Genomic DNA, 21,827 nt, shown 5'->3' with positions numbered 1-21,827 from the left:
GCTTCCCTGGTGGCGCAGTGGTTGAGAATCTGCCTGCCAATGCAGGGGACACGGGTTCGAGCCCTGGTCTGGGAAGATCCCACATGCCGCGGAGCAACTAGGCCCGTGAGCCACAACTACTGAGCCTGCGCATCTGGAGCTTGTGCTCAGCAACAAGAGAGGCCGCGACAGTGAGAGGCCCGCGCACGCGATGAAGAGTGGCCCCCGCTCACCGCAACTAGAGAAAGCCCTCGCACAGAAACGAAGACCCAACACAGACAAAAATAAATAAATAAATAAATTTAAAAAAAAAAAAAAAAAAAAAAAAAAAAAAAAAAATTGTCTGGCTTCAAGTTACACTGAGGTTTTTGTATAGATTTACTTTTTCCTTCTTGTTTTATTGCCTTATTTTACAATGAAATATTGGGAGATGGGGAGCTTAGGTTGCCACCAATGTTTTTAGCTACCTGGACGTTTACCTTCATTCTTTTTTTTTTTTTTTTAATTTTTTGGCCGCACCATGCAGCACGTGGGATCTTAATTCCCTGACCAGGGATCGAACCCGTGCCCCCGGCAGTGGAAGCCTGGAGCCCTAACCACTGGACTGCTAGGGAAGGCCCTCACCTTCATTCTTGAAAGATGTGTTCAATAGAGAATTCTATGTTGGAAGTTAATGTCTTCCCTGGCACTTCCAAAGTTTAATTTCACTGTACTGGTTTCCTTTGTGGGGAGTGATTCTAATCTCAGTCTAATTGCTAATTCTTTGAAGTTAATTTCTTTTCCTTCTGACTGCTTTACATTTTTTTTCTCTTTGTCTTTGATGCTCAGCAGTCTCACCAATGTGTCTAAGTGTGGATGTTTACTTTGTCTGTCTTGGATGGAGTTTCATCTACAGATACCATTTATCAATTTTGGAAAATTCTCCGTCGTTGTCTCTTAGTTTCCTATGCTTCATTCTTTCTCCTCTTTCCCTCTAGAACAAATTATCAAACATGCATTAGTCATATTTTTACCCCTCTCCTTCCTATTTTCTACCATTTTATCTCGGCTGCAGAGGAGAGAATCTATAGATCTGCCTTCTAGTTTCTGTTTCTCTGTGTCCAAACTGCCATTGCAACTATCCATTTTAGTTTCTGTACTTTCATTTCTAGAAGTTCTATTATTTTACCTGTGATAGTCTCAGGTTTATCTTTTATTTCTTTGAAAACAGTAAGTTTATTTGCTTTACAGTGTTTGATAATGTCATCATCTGAAGCTGGTGAACTTTTTCTGCTTTTTTTACTGGTGGTGTCTGATTCCTCTACATGCTTAGTTATCTTTGTCCATGTTTGGTCATCGCTCTTGAAAAATAGTGAGATCTCCAAATCTAGGATGGAGATACCTTCCACTAGAGAAGATCTGAGTTGAACTAGAAGTAGTCCCATGTGGCTTGACACCTGGACTACCCAGGCTCTACATACCTGACTAGGTTCTAGACATCGTGTTCCCTCCTATGCCCACTCCTTTTCAAATGTGTTCCATTCAAGTCCTGCTGAATAGCAAACTGTACAATCCTTTCTCTTCTGCCCTCCCAACACCCACATCCTCCAAATAAAAGTCCAGCAGCCAATTCTATATTATCTTCCCAACTTTTCTGGAAATCTAAATCTTCTAAATTATTTTTAAAATCATTAAAATTAATTTTAAAAATCATCCAATTCAGCTATTACCATAATATGCCCATTCCCCATCTATCCCATTCCCTAACTATCTTTAGGATCAATTTTTCTGGGCACCTGCCATCTTTCAAACACCAAATCAGAAGTCGGTTGATCTTGAAAAACTCTAATAGGAATCATACAAAAATAAGTGATGATAATACTTATAAATATTGCAATAACTGCAAATACTCGAAATTAGTAGTGGTTCAGATCTAGCAATCTAGACCTTCCCTGTGATTCTTTCACTTTGGCTCAACCTCAGTGACAATCACAGAATATAATCCATGTTAAAACAATTTCTATTTAATCCATAATCTCTTTCTACATGTTGTATCTTAAATTTCTCCTCCTCCTACTTTTATTTTCCACCTACAGCTCTGACTGTATCAAAATCTCTTCATACGGCTTCTAATTGAATCAATAAACTGTCTTAGCTGAACTTGAGGCATCCATCTCTATATACTCCCACTTCCAATTATCACATTTTTCAATCTAATCAAGCTTCTCACCCTTCTGCTTTCAAGCTTTTTCCAGGCTGGCCTCTAAACTTGAACGACTTTCTACTCTAATTCTTGCTTGCCTCGTTCACATTTGTTTACACAGTAATAGGGAATAGGATTCCAGGCACAATGCCAAATAACATGCTTGCTTTTAACATTCTACTGATTAATGTAGGTGGAAATTGTGATACTAAAGTTAAAATTTGGCTTTATAGGCTGATTTCATTGCTTTTGGATTGGGAGTAATGGTGTATTTATCTGAGGTTTGTAAACAGCATAGCATCAGTTGGCATTCTAACTGCAAGTGAGAGTAAGAGATGAAGACCTACATGATAGCATTTATTCATAACTGAGTAGTGCATTAGCATTGAGCATTCATGTTTACTTTGCTGAGAACCATCAGCTTCTAGAAATCTGAAAAACCGAACATAATCGGTAGGTTACTATTTATAACACAAACCAAAAGTTTCTTGATTGAGTTATGAGAAAACTCCAGACAAAAATTCAGGAAAATATTTCAAACGTTGGGGGAAAAAGAGCCATCATTATGGTTCATATTTCTCGCAGCAGTTAAGTAAGGCTGTTTTCACTGAATAAGCATAAATATAATCTAATTTTATTTAAAAACAAATATGAAGCATTTGGCACAATTTAAAACTTTACTGCCGTGCTATAGACAATTTATGGAACCACATAATGGAAACTTTTATTTTTAGTATTCATGTCTAGGGATTTCTTCTAAATTTAAAAGGCCACCTGTAAACAGATCTTTGTTCATATATTTGATAAAATAACTTTCTTTCACAGGGATCAGAAAACAGCAAATGATGCTGGTTACCATGGTAATTCAATTCTGAGTCAAATATTATGTTGGGCCCTTTGCTAACATTATTTCGCTTAATTCCCGCTATAATCCTTTCAGGTATTATTCCTTAACCGGTAGAGAAACTAAGACTCAGAGAATGTTAAGAAGCTTATACAAAACTAAGTCACATAGGAAGCAAGAGAAGAGCCAAGAGTCAGTCTGAGATTGGTTCAACTCCAAAGTCCATGCTCAGATCTCTATGCTGTACTTCCTCTATAGCAGACTTTCTTTTCAGAGGAACCAGTCACTATAGAAGTACAGCTTATTCCCATTTCTATTTTTCTGGTCTGGAGTATGAATTCCTTGTCAGCAGAGCCCATGTTTTTTATATAACTTTGTTTTCCCAATTCCTATTAGAGCAGCAGTATCAACAAGTTATTGCTAAATGAAAAGGGGATATTAAATTCATTGCCACTGTGCCTAAAAGTGCCAGGACACATTACTCTAACTCGGCTCATCTGTAAAAAGAAACAAATTTTAAACAAACAACCTTGAAATGGGTACATAAACCTTTCAATGGCCACTTTTATTATGCTCATTGTGGAATGACTGGACACATATCTATCTAGCTGAGCTGTGGCTACTATGTAATTATTCCAGAAACATAGTTTTATTTTAAGTCAATTCATGAAGACAGAAACACTCTGCAGCTAACAACCTGTATTCCTTGCCTGGGACTATTTTTCCCCTCATATAGGTAGAAAAACTAAATCCATAACTTTCGAATTGGAACAGTAACTTTTTCTGGTCTATTGCTTTTGAAAAAAGATTATGAGACAAAACACAAAGAAAGACAAACATCATAAAATAACTTTTATACAGGATTAGTAGATCTGTTTACATATAAAAAACAGAAAGGCCCTCATTACAGTTAGATTTCACATAAATTACACAGATTGACTTTTTAAAACTACTATTCAACTTTGTTTAAAGTCCCTTTTAAAAATTTCATTTTGAAGGCACAGTGCATGAAAATGAACCAAAGACTGAAGCACTTGAGATGACTGAGTTTTGGGCACCTCATATAAATAGCTATAGATTGTTGTGGAGCTGGGGAATGTCACTCTGAAAAAATGGGGAGGTGAAAAGTTGATTTTTAATCTGTGTGTAAAAAAATACCATTATGGCATACCTCCAGAAAGTCTGCAGCATGGCCAGCATAGAAGGTAGCTAGTATACTCATGTTATGCCAGTTGTAAAAGCCATAATCATACATATTTATATAATTTATATCCAAATGCCTCAAAATGGTAGCCTATTTTCAAATTTCACAATAGATTCTGCCAAATGGAAATCAACTAGGATAATATTCTGAAAGTCAAGTGGAATATTAATGAATTATTGCTAAGAATAGGAGGATCGGATGTTGGGAAACATTTCTTCATGAACTGGAAATCCAAGTTCAGCTGACATTAATCAAGGGCTCTAATCACCCCCCCAAAATCTGCTTTAATTAAAGCAAATCAGAAACCAAATACTTATCAAAAATTTGCTATATAGAAGATCATTGAACACCAACCATAGTGGACTTTTTTGTAGTAACATTAAAGTTGCTACTGTTAAGAACAATTCCACCAGAGAACCATAACATAGGGCACTATTACAGCATTCATAGCCAAGAAGCTTTTAATACAGCAGGGACAAAACCTGGCACAAATGCACTTCAGGCCACAAGAAAATAAAATGATTTACTGCCGAGAATAAATGGAAATAGAAGAACAGGTCCTGGTTACTGAGTAACCTGGTGTTAGCTCAGAAACACAATAAGCTCAGGCATAAGCACTACCTTTTATTTATTTGTCAACTCATAATTAGTTTTAAGTTCAATATTCATTAATTCAGCAAATCCCATTCAGGTGAAAGTTACCAAAGATTAACCAATCAATCACACTGGGCCAAATATACATTACGTTTCCTTTCTGGAGGATGACAAAGTCCCAAAGCACATCCCCTCCAAAGAGAATTGCAAGCATTCCTCAACTGGATGGGATCCCAACTACTACTCAAATGTTCAGCAAAGTACATCAAAACTAAAGGGTCTTTCCTTCTGAAATTAACTTGAGTTCATCTTATTGAACTGCATAATCAGTACAAGTGCATTTACATAGGCAGACACTTTGAACATTACCTACTCAATCACTTTGCTTTTATTAAGGAGCTGGGAGGGAAGAAGGCTTACAAACTGATCACCAGGACAAAAAAAAAAAAAGCCTTGTGAGTAAAGAAAGGCACAACTCAGGCTTGGGCAAATTTCTTAATACTGTGATACTTACTTGCCTCCATGACTCCAAGGAAATGGAAAGTCTCTAGGAGAAATACTGAAGAAATGCATTCCCCATGCCATATGGCTTCAACGCCTTAAGCAGTTGATGTGGTCTAATATTAGATTAGATCCACAAATAAAAGACAAAGCAGGGCAGAGAACACAGTCTTAGTAGTCATTATCCTGTACATTCATGTTAACAGGTAACACAGGCTGAGAAGGCCTTGTTTTCCAGAGCAATGCATTATTTAGAAATTCATTAGAGATTCAAGATTCATCGCAGAATTTGGTTTCCCTTTCAGGACAAATTATTAAAAGAACTATTTGTACGTTCATCTCTAAAAATAGTTTACACATGCTTAAAAGGCATGGACTCCAGCCACTGTGATGTACAGTGAAAGACATGTTTAAGACAGAGATGAATTTAAAAGGCATCCTCTAGTGAAGACCAATGCTAATAAAGTAAAGGCTGTCATGCCAACTTTGTTTCATTTCTACCTGCAATGTCCCAAGTAGAGCCAGCCACTCATAGGCCCTTTGTTGGTTTTCTGACTTTGCACTCAAAAATAAAGCTGCAAAGAGCAATACCACCACATCATCCCCTTAAGGAAAATGCAGAGCATTATTAGAAGAAATTAAATCATGTATATTTCATTAAGTATTAGCACCCCACAAACTCTGTTCTGTGTACGTGGTGGGCTAAGAGTGGGGTGGCAAGGGCTCAAAATTTCGAGTTGTTAATAACAGGATTAATACCAGAATGGCTTAACCTGGACCCACCCAAATTAGATCACAGATACTCATTAATAAATGTCATGACTTCATTATTCCTGCTAAACCAAATCTCTGTTTATGAAGCCACTTTGGGTACATTTCTCACAATACTTGGTTGAATGACCTAGATGGGTGGTAAACCACTCCACATGAAGGCTTTGGGATGATAGATACATTAATGGATATAGAATACAACTTGAAAAGATGAGAGCAAGTTTTTTGATCCCCTGATTTAGTACAAGTTCAGCAGCAACTTGGCCATTAAAACATTCAAAGGTATTAAACCATTAGATCATTGGTAAGACACATACTTACAAAAAGCATCATTTCCATTGAATAGTATGATATGACAGACACAATAAAACGCAAATCTTTTAGGCCTTTGCAGTAACCCCACTGGCACTGAAGATAACACTTTCTCACTACAGTGTTACTTTTTTTTTTTTTTTTTTTAATGGAGGGAGCCATATTTAAGTGCTTTCAACTGAACTTTTAACACAATTGGTTGATCAAGAAGAGACTGTCAAATGAAACACTGGACAAAGAACCCAATCACACGCAGAGGCCTTTACGAATAAGGTTGGCCAAGCTATTTCAATAACAGGATGCTATGATAGGGCGCTGGCTTGGGCTAACAGGAAGTGTAGATACTCTGCGTTCAAATGTAGGTTAAGAATGTGCAAGTAGGTCTCTTCCACGCCTCCAGGTATTTTCAGTAGAATTCAGATCTTGTCGATTGCCAAGTCATCTGAAAACCCTAAGTGTACAACATAGAAAAAGGTTCAAATTTAGGAAATAGTAAAGAATTAGGCATTCCTAGAATAAACTAGTGCTTCACAGATAAAAGCAACAGCACCTGTGGGTTTTTACCAAGTTAAAAGATAGGCAGCACGAGTTTTAGCTTTTGCTAGATCTCCCTCTCGGCTCTACGCAAATGGACACTGAGATCTTTTACAACAGTCAACAAGTTCTCCCTTAAAATGGGGATGTTTACAACTTTGCTAAACCTTACACAAGAGGTAGTGAAATCCTGCTTAGAGCACAGCCCACCAGTTCTGATCTAGCCTTGGAACAGGTAGAAAGCCAAATACAGAAGCCCGTTTAATCATTTCCTAATGTTACATAAGTTTCAAAATCAATTCAGCCTCCATTAAACCTGAATAATAAGAGAAACTCCAGCTATTTAATAACTAGAGAAAAGTACTCCTCAATAGGTTGAAAAAACCTCGAGTTTTTAAAGCTTTATGTCAGATTCTGACTGCTGTCCCTGCCTTAATGTTTCTGGATTCTTTTGGCCATTTAAAATAAAGAGAAAAAGCTAAAGCCACTAGTAAACACCTGGTGTGCAAAATACAACATCCACTAGTTGGCTTTCTTCAGTTATAGCATAAGCTCCAAACAGCTCAGCTTAAATTAAGAAGAAAAACAAAGTGGCTGTCCCATCTCTGCATAAATAGAAAGCAGATTTTTTTTTTAAGGTAAGACTACTTTAAGGAGGGGAAGTTCAAAACTGCCAGCCAAATTCACAGAGAATACAAATTTAGCAAGTTAACTTCCCAAAGCTCTTTGAAGAAGCAAGATAGTCTCTCTTCTTAATGCGGTGTCTCCCAAAAGGAACTGTAACTTTGCTTGGTACTTATGCTGGGAGAGATGCAAGGTGTGTGTTTCAATGTTTGCTGGAATATAACGTTTCCTCTTCAGTGTCTGTTTCATCCTGGAACTCATGGCTTAAGAGAGACTTCTTGGAGCCAGTTGACATCATGCGAATTTCATCTTCATATTCATCATGATGCTGCCTGAGCCGATGAAAGCCATCCTTGTGTCTGTTAGACTTGATTGAGCAGATGCACCAAATAATGCAAGCTGTTAGGATCAATGCCGACATGGTGGCACCTGTCAACCAAAACCATCACGTGAGTGGTGTTCTAGTTGAAGAATATAAATAAGCAGCTGCTTACGATAGCACTTTTTATATTATGCCCTTCATTTATTTTATTTTTATTTCATTCACTTAAAAACAACCTTTTTTATTACAGAAGTAGTACATGTATCATGTGCAAAATTAGAAAAATACAGATAAGCAAAATACTAAAAACCCAAACCCCAACTCCACTTCACATCTCCATTACCCTGAGGTCATTTTTAACAACCCTAGGGCATATTTTTTCTGGATTTTCCTTCACGTGTGTGTATGTACACCTATATTTTTTCTCTTACCATAATGAAATCAAACTGTGTCTACTGTTGTGTAACCTGCTTTTCATCAATCAATGACTTCCACTTTTCCTTTCCGGTAAATTTTCATCTCATCCCAAATCCCTCATTTATTTAAAATAGTTTTACATAAGGTTATCAGAATAACAGTCTAAGTAACAGAAAATAATACAAATAAAATCATAATAAAAATTAAGTTCATGGGACTTCCCTGGTGGTCCAGTAGTTAAGACTCCAGGCTCCCAGTGCAGGGGCCCATGGTCAGGGAACTAGATCCTGCATGCATGCCACAACTAAAGATCCCACATGCCGCAACTAAAGATCCCACATGCGACAACGAAGATTCTGAGTGCCGCAACTAAGACCTGGCGCAGCCAAATATTAAAAAAAAAATTAAGTTCACAACAGCAAATGGGTGGCAGAGCCAGATTTAAACTGAATCCCAGCTCCTATGTTTCTAAGCACTTAGTGATTTACACTTTATCAAGTTAAGAACTCTACCGTAGTTTCATCTTCAAGGAATTCATGGAAAAGACTCTGACAAGTACAGGTTTCTGGCAACTGATTGTACTGCTGAACTGAATGAATAAGCATTTTCAGAACTCTAATGAAAAACTGATGAACTCATAAAAGTGCTAACAAAAGATCAAGATGAAAAAAAATTAATTACATGGGACTGAGTGAACTGATGAGGATGAGTATAATTTTTGTGACTTTCTGTTTGAATTAAAAAAAAAAATCCCACAAGGACTCAGAGGCAAAGAATATACAAATCAATTTTCACTACAAAGTAAAGGAGCTGTTACAGTGGAGGATTACTGAACTGAATGTCTATATTATGACAGTATGAGTGTGTTTCGTGTTTGGTAATTGCAATCATTGTTGCTTTTGTTGTGGTCATCCATTTACAATGCTTGGTGTCAGTCTATTTATCTCTTGTAAAAATAAAATACAGTGTGTGTGTGTGAAAAAAAAAATGCAGGTTGATGACAATAATGACAAAAAATACTAAAAAGGAGCATAAGAAAATAAAAATAATTTTAGTTATTGGACTCAGTTCTTTATAGGTTTATTGAATTGCTTTATCTTATTGAAATTTATTAGAGAGTTTGTGGTGGAATATATTTTTACTTTAAGTGAAATTATTCTCTTAGATAAATATTCTGTTTTTTCTAATATCCTATCTTCAGCACTTTTAAACTTCAGAGTAAAAAATTTTCATGTCGCTAAAAAAAAAAAAAAAAAAAAAGAACTCTACCGTAAACACCCCATAACAGGCTCTATGATTTGACCATGTTTCCAATATACCACTCTCTCTCAACTAAGGATCTCTCCCCAACACACCCTGTAATAAAACTTGGTTATTTTGCATCAGGTCCAAGTTGTACCTAGAAATGGACCAAGGTTCTCTGTGTCAAAAGATACAGTACAGCAGAGTATTTATTATTTTACGACATTTTTTCTTTCTAAACTTTCAGTGATTCAAGTAATGGCACACATTAAGCCTGGAGAAAACAAATATTCCCTCCTTCCAGGATCATGGAAAAAATAGAACTAATATAAGTCAAAGTCCAAGGGACTTATGATCTTCGTATAAAGCAAATCATTCATTCAATCAACAACTCTTCATTAAGACCCACTACATGCCAACCCATGGTTCTAGGCACTGGGGGGCAGATGAAATCCCTGCCCTCTCAGAGTTTATGTTTTAGTGGGAGAGATCGAATACAGACCAATAGATGACTAATACAAAATGTAACGGCAGGGAGTGATAAGTGCTTTAACAGAAACAAGTGGCGGTGAGATAGTGACAGGGGTACTATTTTAGCTAGGGTGATCAGGGAAGGCCTCTCTGTGGAGGTGACATTTGAGTACAGACCTGAAAATGTGATGGGGCAATCCATGAGAACATATGAGAAAATAGTGTTCCAGGAAAATCATGTTTAGATAGGAGACGTTAGAAGAAAAGTGATTAGTTTCAGGTGATTATGGAGGTGATCCACTCTCAAATTGAAATGTCAGGATTGGTTTTAACTTCAACTACTGAAAATTTAAATTTTTTTACCTGATACAGTTACCACAAGCTCCCTTGGCAAACCAAATATCCGGTTATCTGTGTCAAAGACTATTACCACAGAACTGGCTGCATCATGATGCACAAAGACCTAGGAAGATAAAGTGCCAGAATTAGGAAAAAGTTTACCTAAGGTATATTGTATCCCCGCTATATTCCTAGGGCCTTTATAGCAAACCAAGGAGACGGTTTATTGTCATCTAAAGTACACAAAATGCCACAAAAATTTCCCTTTTGTTGCTAAAGGATAGAAAGATAACAAGATATCATAATCAAGAGGTGGTCACATTTTTCTTTATTCCCCACAAGCTTTCTAACAAGAGTTTCAAATTAAATATAAGTATTATTAATAATAAAAATTTACATGAGACCACTCAAGTTGAGTTTCTTACCTGGGAATGTTGTTGCTGATACCCATCGGCAATGGCATTGATGTTATGGACACCTGGGGCTAACAGTACATGGAAATAACCTCCCTCTTTTGTGTGTACCTTTATTCCTTCATTGAGCACAATGACTGCTTTAGAGATTGGTTTTCCAGTCTTATCTTTAACAAATCCATGAACTCCCTTGTGAACCTTAAAAAAATAAATGTTTAAGATATAAATTTATGTTTTCATAATGCCAGATATTCTAGAGGCCATAACTTGAGGCCTGACAAAAACAAACAAAACAACAAAACCCTCCATAAGTCTAGCTTATTCGTCCCTCCCCACTGACTCTGACCTTGTTTGCTACTCATTCACTGCTTCAGAGGCACAGAGATGGAAATAAGGGGAGAGAGGCCTCTGATAGAGTCAAAGCCTAAAGTGTTCGAACCCAAATCCAAATCTTCCGACGTCTCGAATGTTTTACTTCCCACCACAGGACACTGTATCGAGTAACTCCGTGTGATATTCAAATGGAAGAGCCTGCAGCATCTCACAGGGTTAAATTACCTCAATATACATCAGATAGGTGAACTCATGGCACCTATTTAGGCAATAAAAAAAGAACAAAACTCTCCTTTCTACATACATTTAAAATAATACAAAATTTTGGTAAAAGATTAAGAAAATATTTTGATAAAGGTTTTCATTGACCATATTCCTGGGAGTTCGCTTCTAGTTAAAAGGGAAAGACTCACCTCCACCAACATGCTAAGAAGAGATTTTTTATTTTCTGCCCACAACGAAGGGAGTTGTGCTGCACTAGGAAAGTAGCAGCAGCTTGTGTATACTGTGATTTCCGGACAGTGGCCATAGGTAACACTATAATCCTGGAATATAAGATTCAAAAACAAATGTAGGAAAATTAATAAGTAAAAGTAAGAATGAGGCTGTGTAACATGACAAATGGAATGAATGGAATAAAAAGAAAAGCTGGGTGATGTAAACAAAGAATCTGTAAAGCATTTTACAGCAAATATAAATAAACCACTTGGTATTATAGCCAGTCACAAACATGGCCACTCCTAAGAGAGTTCTTAAGACCAGGGACTATGTCTAATTCATTTTTATATCTCCAGTGCTTCCTATAGTGACTGGCAGTAGAGGGGTTCTTATTAGGGTTTGCTGAATAAATGAATAAGTACATGCAGAGGGCCAGCTTCCCTCTAAACCCTGGAACTTCACAGCTGTTACTGCTGTTTTGGAGTTCTTAGAGGTAAAAGCACAAGTATTTGCTCTCTGATACCCTCAACCTGCAGGCTCGAGCCTACCATACAGCAATATAGCAATTATTTAGGTAGGAACTACTTGCGTGGACAGGTTCCAAAATCTAGCTTACTACTTTTTCCCCCCAAACCCGTTCTTCTTCCTAATTCAGTTAATGACAGTAACTCATTTTCTCACACAGGTATGAAATATTTTGTCTTTGACTTCAATTTCTTGCCATCATCCAGAATTTGGCAAATCCTGTGAATTCCACTTCTACAATATCTCTGGAACTTCATCCCTTGATTCCATTCCCATTGCCGCTACTCTAATCTAGGCCCTCAGTAGTTCTCGTCTAGGCTATTCTAAACACAGTCTCTCCTTCCTCCAAACCATCTTAACCCACTGTTAAAAGATTTCCATAGAATAGCTCAGATCATGTCACCATATCCCTGCTCAAAACCTTTCATGGCTTCCCATTCCTTACTAAAACAAAGCATTCAAAGCCTCAAACTCTCTTTCCATTCTTGTCTTCTGCTGCTCTCCATTACACCCCATATTCTAACTAATGTAGACTGATTCTTTAAAAAAAAAAAATTTATTTTATATTGGAGTATAGCCAATTAACAACATTGTGTTAGTTTCAGGTGTACAGCAGAGTGATTCAGTTATATGTAGACACGTATCTATTCTTTTTCAAATTCTTTTCCCATTTAGGTTATTACAGAGTATTGAGCAGAGTTCCCTATGCTATACAGTAGGTCCTTGTTGGTATAGCAGTGTGTACATATTAGACTGCTTCTTGACCTCTGCCCATACTGCTTCCTCTTTACGGATGTCTTGGTTCACCATCTCTGCATCCCTAATGCCATCTCATCTATGAAAAGAAGGCTACATCACTAACTAGGTGTAACCTTTTCTGTCTTTAATTTCTCATGGCACATTGAGATCTCTTCTAGATCACAGTGATTAATTCTGTAACATAGTTATTTGTATAATGGGCCACAGAATATTCTCTATCTTTCATATAGAAAAGCGCCTCACGCATAGCAAGTTCTTAATAAATAAAGGAGGGAAGGCAGGCAGAGAAGGGAATGAAGTCAATTTTCTGGTTGCACGTGTGAACGGAATGATGAGCTAACCACCCATCTGCTAACAACTCCTGACTAATTTGAAATGGATGGACAACAAATGAAAATGCTCTCAGAAAGAAATTAAAGAAGACATTAAATGGAAAGACGTGTTGTATTCTTGGATAGCAAGACAATACTGTTGAGATGTCAAAACAACCCAAAGTGATTTATAGATTCAACACAACCCCTAACAAAATTCCAACAGCCTTTTTGCAGAAAAAGAAAGGCCAATCCCAAAATTCAAGTGAGACTGGAAGGACCCTTGAATAGCCAAAACAATCTTGGAAAATAACAAAGTTGAAGAACTCACAGTTCCCAATTCAAAACTTAGTACAAAGCTACAGTGTTCAAAACAGTGGTCCTAGAATAAGAATAGACATATAGGGGTTTCCCTGGTGGCACAGTGGTTGAGCATCCGCCTGCCAACGCAGGGGACACGGGTTCAAGCCCTGGTCCGGGAGGATCCCACGTGCCGCAGAGCAACTAAGCCCGTGCGCCACAACTACTGAAGCCCGCGTGCCCAGAGCCCCTGCTCTGCAACAAGAGAAGCCACCGCAGTGAGAAGCCTACCTGCTTATGAGAAAGCCCGCGGGCAGCAAGGAAGACCCAACGCAGCCAAAAAGAAAAAAAAGAAAAAAAAAAAAAGAATAGACATATAGACCAATAGTATAGAATTGAGAATCCAGAAATAAACCCATACATCTATGGTCAATTGACTTTTGACAAGGATGGCAAGACTATTCAATGGAGGAAAGAATAGTCTTTTCAACAAATGGTGCTGGGACAACTGGACTTCCATATGCAAACAGATGAAGTTGAACTCCTACTTCATATCATATATAAAAATCAACTCTGAATATATCAATGACCTAAATATGAGAGCTAAGTCCATAAAATTCTTAGAAGAAAACATAGGGGTAAATCTTTATGACCTAGCATTTGGCAATGAATTCTTAGATATGACAATAAAGCATGAGCAACAAAAGAAAAAAACAAATTTGGCTTCATCTAAATTAAAACTTTTGTGCATCAGAAGTTTTCTTGACATTATCAAGAAAGTAAAAAGACAACTTACAGAAGAGGAGAAATTATTGGCAAATCAAATATCTGGTAAGGGTTTAGTATCCAAAATATATAAAGAATTCTTATAACTCAACAACAAAAAGACAAAAACCCCAACTTTAAAATGGGCAATGGATTTGAATAGACATTTTTCCAAAGAAAACATATAAATGGCCAATGGGCAAATGAAAAGATGCTCAACATCATTAGTCATCAGGGAAATGCAAATCAAAACTAAAGTGAGATACCACTTCACACCTACTATGATGGCTATAATTTAAAAAATGGAAAATAAATGTTGGCGAGGATGTGGAGAAACTGGAACCTTTATACATTGCTGATAAGAATGTAAAATGGTTCAGCTGCTGTGGAAGTTTGGTGGTTCCTCAAAAGTTAAACAGAGAATTACAATATGACAAGCAAATCCACTTCTAGGTATATACTCAAAAGAATTGAAAACAGGGGCTTAAACAGATACTTGTACACAAATGTTCACTGCAGCATTATTTTCAAGAGCCAAAAGGTGGAAACATCTGTCCATCAAAAGATGAACTGATAAACAAAATGTGATCTACACATACAATAGAATATTATTTAGCCATAAAAAGGAATGGAGTAGGTGATGTATGCTTCAGAATGGATGAACCCAGAAGGCATTATGCTAAGTGAAAAAAGCTGGACACAAAAAAAATATTGTACAATTCCACTTATATGAAATATCCAGAATAGGCAAATACATAGAGACAGAGAGTAGATTAGAAGTTACCAGGGGCTGGGAGAAGAGGAGAATGGGGAGTTACTGCTTTGGGGCACAGAGTTTCTGTTTGGGGTAATGAAAGTTTTGAAAATAGATATGGTGATAGCTGCACGACATTGTTAATGTAATTAAAATATCACTGAAATTATAATTAAAAATGGTTAAAATGGCAAAAAAAACTGCTGTCAGAGGTTAGTTAATTTAAGGGCTATCATGTCAAGGAAGCCACAAAGCAGATGCCATTCACTTTACTATATCAGAAAAGTCACCTATTCTTTCACTCAATGTCCAATACGTATTTATAATTCCATTCTCACCGTATTCTATAAAGCATACCTTCATGCTGCCCAGGTGACTGTGCCATTCTGCTCCACGCATTACTCCTCCTGGAATATTCTCATCTATAAAAGCATTGAGAGATGTAGGATCAGCAAGATCATAAGGCCAGTCCTCATCCTCTCCCAAAACAGCAACAACAATAATAAAGGGTAGGGAAAATACCTACCTGATTTATTTGGGCAACTGGGCTGACCCATATGCATCGATGGATGATTATTTGCATAAAGAGATGCCAAATGCTTTAGAGTCTCTTTGTTTTCCACTACAAAAAGAAAAATACAGAAGTTAGCGGAGAAATTGAAAAGATTTTTCTCCAAGTTCAACTTCATGGACACAAAAGTCATATTCCTTTCCTTCTAGTAAATCTTGTACCTCACTGAAGTTTATTGAGGAGTTATTATAATTAAGCACACAGTTCTGTTCACCCCAAGATAATCTGACCAAGAAGATAAGCATCTTCCTTATATTAAAAGGCACTAATGGCGAGTTTAACAAGTTATCACACTAAAATACAAACCTATTTTGGTATGTTTTACTACATTTGGGGGCGACTGTGGCCTAATTACAATATTCCTTGTAAGCTGCATTGAAAGCAACACAAATTATCTCCATATACAATGGCCTCAGAGAGATTCAACAGGCAACTGTTTAACTCACCACAAGGTGCAACCAGTCAGTCAAGGTTTAAAGCAGGAGAGGGCAATTCTGTATTGTTAATGTTTGGTTACATCATATGGATTTCTTGGGGTGGGCATTGTGCCTTATTCACTTTTGTATTTCCAATGTCTAGAGACATAATAATTGTTCCATAAATGTTTATGGAGTAAAGATTGAGCAGATGTGACAAGATGGCTACACTGAATAAAGCTAGGCCATCATGGCTACACTGAATAAAGCTAGGCTCCCTCCTCCTCCAAGTAACTGAACTGTTGATGTATGTACAGTCTTCTTAGGTTGTTTATTCATGCAGTGTGCTCAAATGCTCACCATTTAAAAAATTTTTAGAAGGGATATTACCTAATTGAAATTTCCTATTTAAGCTTAAATAGTATATATGTAAAGTGACATTCTACATACCTGTTTGTACTGGCTTGTCATATGGGTATGTGACCAGCACTGAACCACCATCTAAAGCAACAGAAAGACTGAAGTCCTGTTTCTGAATCAAATTTTCAATGATGGCTTTAGTTTCAGGTTGGGAGGCATTATCTAAAAAATAGAAATGTCAAACATAAAATATCAAGTTTTAAAATTTTAGTATGAGCAGCTAAGAAAATATTCCCTACCTAAGCACAGTCAAAAGGCTAACTTACAAAATCTGTAGATAAATACTTTATTACTCCATAAGCCACTCCCTCAAGCAAGAAAGATACATCCTAGGAGGTAGGTTATTTTGAGTTTTACACACTTTAGGATAACGTTGAAAGGTTAATGACTCTAACCAAGTTTAAGAAAATTCTTACTGGAAACAAAAAGGGATGGACATATCCTCTTTTAAAAAATAATAACCCGTCCTTGAAAGAAAATAAGATTTTCAGAAATCAGGGTATTTTCTGAAGCATTGTTTGCAAGAGCAAAAAATTAAAAAGAAACTAAATGTCCATCAGAAGGGAAACTGTTGAATAAACTAGAGTACTACCATATATTCATAGCATAAGATGCCATTAATAAGAATGTTAGAGATCTATGAGTATTGAAATAGATGTCAATGATATATCCAATAAAAAAGTTGCAGAACAATATGTATAGCTGATGATCCTATTTAAGTAAATAAGAAACAGGCCCCTTCAAATCAATACACACATACATCGTGTGTGTGTGTATGCGTGTGTACACTCATATATAAGAGAGTAGAGAGAAAGAATATACATCTCTGTATGACTATGATGAAAACCTCCCCCCCAATATTATTGATTGAATTTCTAAGAAAAAAACTTGAATTACTTTTGCAAATGAAAAACAAGAAAAATTTGAAAAGTTTTCTAGATGTCTCCATTTATATTGTACATCCTAGACAAGAAAGCACCCCTTACTCATCTATAAAATAGGATCAACCTATCTCCTAGCAAAGAGAAATAAAATTATCTACAAAGTACTTTAATGACCTAAATATTGGTCTTACTTGTGAAGTCTGTATCCAGGTCTTTGCCACGAGCATTTGTCTGTCCTATCTTTGAAGTACAGTCTTTCTCTTGTGCTCTCTCTCGCCCATCTGGATTTAGAGAAGGTACAATCACAATTCTAGTCCTGTCGACCAACTAAAACAGAAACAGAAATCAATGAGTTTATTAGCTCTATGTGGAATCAAAAGGTACCCTCCCATGCTTCAAACAGAAAGTCTTTATTGCTTGTTTTAAACACAGATTTAAAAGGCAGAACTGAAAAATAAATAAAATTCTCTCTTGCTCCAAAAAAATTAAAAAAGAAACAAAAAACTGCACAACTACTGTTCCCAGAGACCTCCCAATAACTTACAACAGGGTCAGAAACCACTGTCTGTAGGCTAAACCCAGCCTGCTGCTTGCTATTGTAAATAAAGTTTTATTGACACACAGCCTTGCCCATTCACATGACTGTTTTTGTTCTGCAGTGGCAGAGTTGAGTAGTTGCAACACACAACATCTGACCCACAAAGTCCAAAATATATACTATATGGCCCTTTATAGAAAAAGTTTGCTGACCACTGGCTTAGGTCAATAATAACTGACCAATAAATAAAAATAATACAAATACAATAAACACAATAATATTGTATTCATAATATTGTACTTCCAGATTAAAAACTGGAACATATAATGTGACAAATATCAATGTATGTCTGGAAACATTGAGACAGAAGAGTTGAAATCAGCATATCAAAAAAAAAAATGAGGTAGGATATTTGTCTTACCCATAATTTCTCCCTCAGATGAGCCATATCCAGAGGTGTTAATACCTACATTTATGGCATGAATTTCTGATATAATTCATCCTACATATTTCTAATAGTAAATCAGAATAAGTGATCCCTGGTTTATTTATTCTAGTAAAATTGTCAATAGCTTGAAAATATATTTGCAATCCTTTAATTCATTTATTCTGGAATCTCTGAGGGAGATTTTTTTCCTATATGCTTGGGCTTAACCATATGTCTCTGGGTATATGTATATTTTCTTGAACTCTCCAGACAATTCTGGCACTTAGCTCAAAACAAATGGCAATCTAAAGTGATCTAAGCCTAATTAGACCAGTGAGGCAAATTCTCATAAACTAGGAGTTTAGAAATTCCTGGCAGATATTTTACCTGGGGTATATAGTCTCTTATAACCTTAAGATCAGTAGGTAGTAACTCTGGCCAAATGTAAGAATAACCTAAGGAGCTTTTAAAGAAATATTGATGCTTCTGGGGATGGAGCCCAGGCATTGGTGTTTGTAAAAGCTTCCCAGATGTTTTCAATGTATAGCCAGGGTAGAGAACCACTGTCCTAGGTAATCTCCCTTTTAAAAAAGAACAACAACAAAAATCTTTGAAATCTCCTGCAACTCACATGAAGAAGTCAATGGGATCTGCTCTGCTGAAAATGGTAAAATAATTTTTGATCAAGTCTGATTTAAGTTCATCTCACCTAATCCCACATCATGGGATCCTAATCATGACATCAATTCTTTCCAAATTTCTTTCAGGGGAGGCAATAGGGTAAAACAGAACAGCACAGGCTTTAGAGTGAGACATGCTTGGGTTTAAATCCCTGCTTTACCACTTAGTAGCTGTGTGACCACCTGTAAGTTACCAAATATCTCTGCCTCAGTTTTCACATCTATAAAATGAAGCTAACATAATTGCAGGGTTGAGGATTAAATTATGATGTATGTAAAGTACCTAGCACATAGTAGGTATTAAACAAATACTAGTTCGTTTCCCCTTTCCTAAGTTCTATATATACAGTGCCAATTAGTGAGTGTTGTAGACAGATGCACACTCTTTCCTTCCTTTCCCTAAGACAACACAGAAACTAGGTTGCTTAATCATACATAACCAGCTTCTGGATCAACATTCTATTCTATAGTCATGGGCGACTAAAGTAGGCACTGCCATATCACTTTTTCTAAAATCTCTTAGCATCCAAGGTGTCCAATAATTTCATCTTTATTACATGAAAAAATACCCGATTTCTCTTCTACCTCATTTTTCAATATAGTATCCTAGTTATAAATAACTGGCAATGGAAGTCCCTCTAATTAGAATATACATCACTTTGAGTAAAGATTGGAAGGGTAACATAAAGGAATAGAGGACTGAATGCAAATCTTTATTATTTTTTTCCTCTATGGCTCTTAATATATACAAAGAAATATAATAGAAAGACACTATTAACAATGACTATATACCAAGGTCCATTTTTAAAGAGTAAAGTTTATAATGACCTTAAAAGTACCTTTGTATAAAATCTAACAGGAAATTAAATTAAAAAAAAAAAGGTGCCTTGATATCAGTGTATCACTGAGCTTTTTCCTTTTAAAGCATGTCAAAACAGGCTATTTTCTTACTTGGGTAACAGCTGGGTTCTTTTTGTAGTTTAGGCAGAGAAATTCTGCCAGAGCCAAAAGAAGTTCAGTTCCAACTGGAGCATTTCCATGGATACCAGCAACAAAACGAATCTTTGGTTCTTCAGGCTCAGATACATTGGGCTTATTGGAGATTTCAAGGGACCAAATGTGACGATATTCAGCACTCTGTCCCAAACTTTCAAAAACCAGAAACAAAAAGTCAGCAAGTAATCAAGTATTATGTTAATGCTGCCTTACAGATTTTAAAAAAACAAATGAGAACAAAATTTGAAAAGTCTTAAGAAGTCTTTAAAGAGTAACTCTTTATGTCAGAATACTTTAAGAAAATTAGGTTCCCTTAATCAAAGAAAGTCAAATAGATGGGAGATACTATCAGATTTAGGAAAGATTATGATTTAGTTCAACATTCCTCCAAATTGTCATTCTCCTATCATCTTCATAATATTTACCCAATCTTCTATAATCTATACTACTCTTTAGTTAATACATGTCTTTTTTTTTTTTGGCTGTGCCGCCTAGCATGTGGGATCCTAGTTCCCCGACAAGGGATCGAACCCGCGGCCCCTGCACTGGAAGCATGGAGTCTTAACCACTGGACCTCCACGGAAGTCCCTAGTTAACATATGTCTTTTAAGTTAACTCACTTAAATTTTTATTATGGAAATATTTAAATATACAGAAATGCAGAGCACCTTACTTTTAAAATCTAAATTAATTTACACAAATAAGACATTTTATACTTTAAATGAAGTACCAAGATTACAGCAAAACTAATTTAAAAGGCCTGTTTTCTTTGATATAAAGGGAGATTTACAAGAGTTAGATAGAAAAAAAATATTGGCATTAAATTGAGGATTAATAGAATAGACAAAGTACCGCTTTCTCACAATGGTATTTAATAATACTTAGCAACCGTTGGAGGACCACCTAAAACTGCCTTGTGTCCCACCACTGGCAGGTGTTGCATATTTGCTGGGGAAATATTTAACTAAGAAGTGCCTGTTTAATTGAAAGGTTAAAAAAAAAAAAACTTAAATGAACTAAGTAAATGGATAGCAAAATAATGTCCAATTTTTTGTTTTAAAATAAGAAAGTCTGTAACGTCTATATGGCACTAACATGGACAGTATTAAAACCTGACCTGGGCAGAAATGTTCAAGAGTCAGTTGCAGAAGAGAGGTAATTGGTATTGCCAAAGTAAATATCAGTCTTTGCAATTACAGACATTATAAACCAGTATTTGAGAAAGTAAATTTACTGGTAAAATTAAAAGAACCAATGAAGGAAAAAAAGTGAAAAAGTGAAAGGCTAGTTAATGTTCATTAGGTTTGTAGTAGAGAACTGTAAGTTCAGGGCAAAATGTAAAGTAAAGGCCCTAAAATAGGCAAATAATAGGAATCAACAAATCAAGGAAATAGTTTTGAGACAGTGAAAGTGAAGCAGAGAAGCCTAAGAAGTGAAGGTAAAAGTTGTCTCAGCCATCAGTTTTACATAAGCCAGTACTGCATGTTTTCCCAGAACCCTCAATCACATATGTCCCTAAGGCTTCAGGGAACCATGACTCTGAGTAGAGACTAAAGCACAGAAAATGACAGCCAACCAGGCTTCATTTTCTAATTTGAAGAAAAGGTTAAACATGATCCCTGACAAGTGAGCTCATAGTTCCAAATTTGTCCCTGCCCCCAGCAAAATGAAACAAACTAAATAATATTTAGTCAGAATGTGAATCTGCAGCTGAGAAGGAGAAAGGGTTTTGAAATCAAAGTAATCATTAGAAAGAATGATTTTACATTTTCTGGAGGCACAGGCCACACATTGCTAAACTAGCAAGTAATTCTGCTCCAATGTTTCTCATAAAAGTTTCCAAGATTCATTGTTAGAAAGATCTCCAAGCAAACATCTGTTTCAAAATAAGTGAAATCCAACTCTCTACACATTCAGCTCCCAAATATCTCTAAATAGATTACAAGAACCATTTAATGTGG

The 21,827-nt window shown here is 36.3% G+C and overlaps 1 protein-coding gene across 1 annotated transcript in view; it reads right to left on the bottom strand.

Annotated features, from left to right (window-relative positions):
- Positions 1–4,813: 4,813 nt before the first annotated feature.
- The window catches only part of CPD (carboxypeptidase D), a 75,934-nt gene continuing 58,920 nt past the window's right edge, over positions 4,814–21,827 (bottom strand). Inside the window, exons 13-21 of the mRNA XM_059906580.1 lie at positions 19,822–20,017; positions 17,417–17,552; positions 16,372–16,503; positions 15,461–15,556; positions 15,292–15,356; positions 11,496–11,627; positions 10,762–10,947; positions 10,361–10,460; positions 4,814–7,974 (exon numbers count right to left, since the gene is read on the bottom strand). Of these exons, the coding sequence (XP_059762563.1) occupies positions 7,748–7,974; positions 10,361–10,460; positions 10,762–10,947; positions 11,496–11,627; positions 15,292–15,356; positions 15,461–15,556; positions 16,372–16,503; positions 17,417–17,552; positions 19,822–20,017 (1,270 nt within the window). The 3' untranslated portion in view covers positions 4,814–7,747. The remainder of the gene's footprint in view (positions 7,975–10,360; positions 10,461–10,761; positions 10,948–11,495; positions 11,628–15,291; positions 15,357–15,460; positions 15,557–16,371; positions 16,504–17,416; positions 17,553–19,821; positions 20,018–21,827) is intronic.

The sequence above is a fragment of the Balaenoptera ricei genome, chromosome 20 (genome assembly GCF_028023285.1).
Source record: "Balaenoptera ricei isolate mBalRic1 chromosome 20, mBalRic1.hap2, whole genome shotgun sequence".
NCBI lineage: Eukaryota > Metazoa > Chordata > Mammalia > Artiodactyla > Balaenopteridae > Balaenoptera > Balaenoptera ricei.
This window is presented reverse-complemented; position numbering and strand designations above follow the sequence as displayed.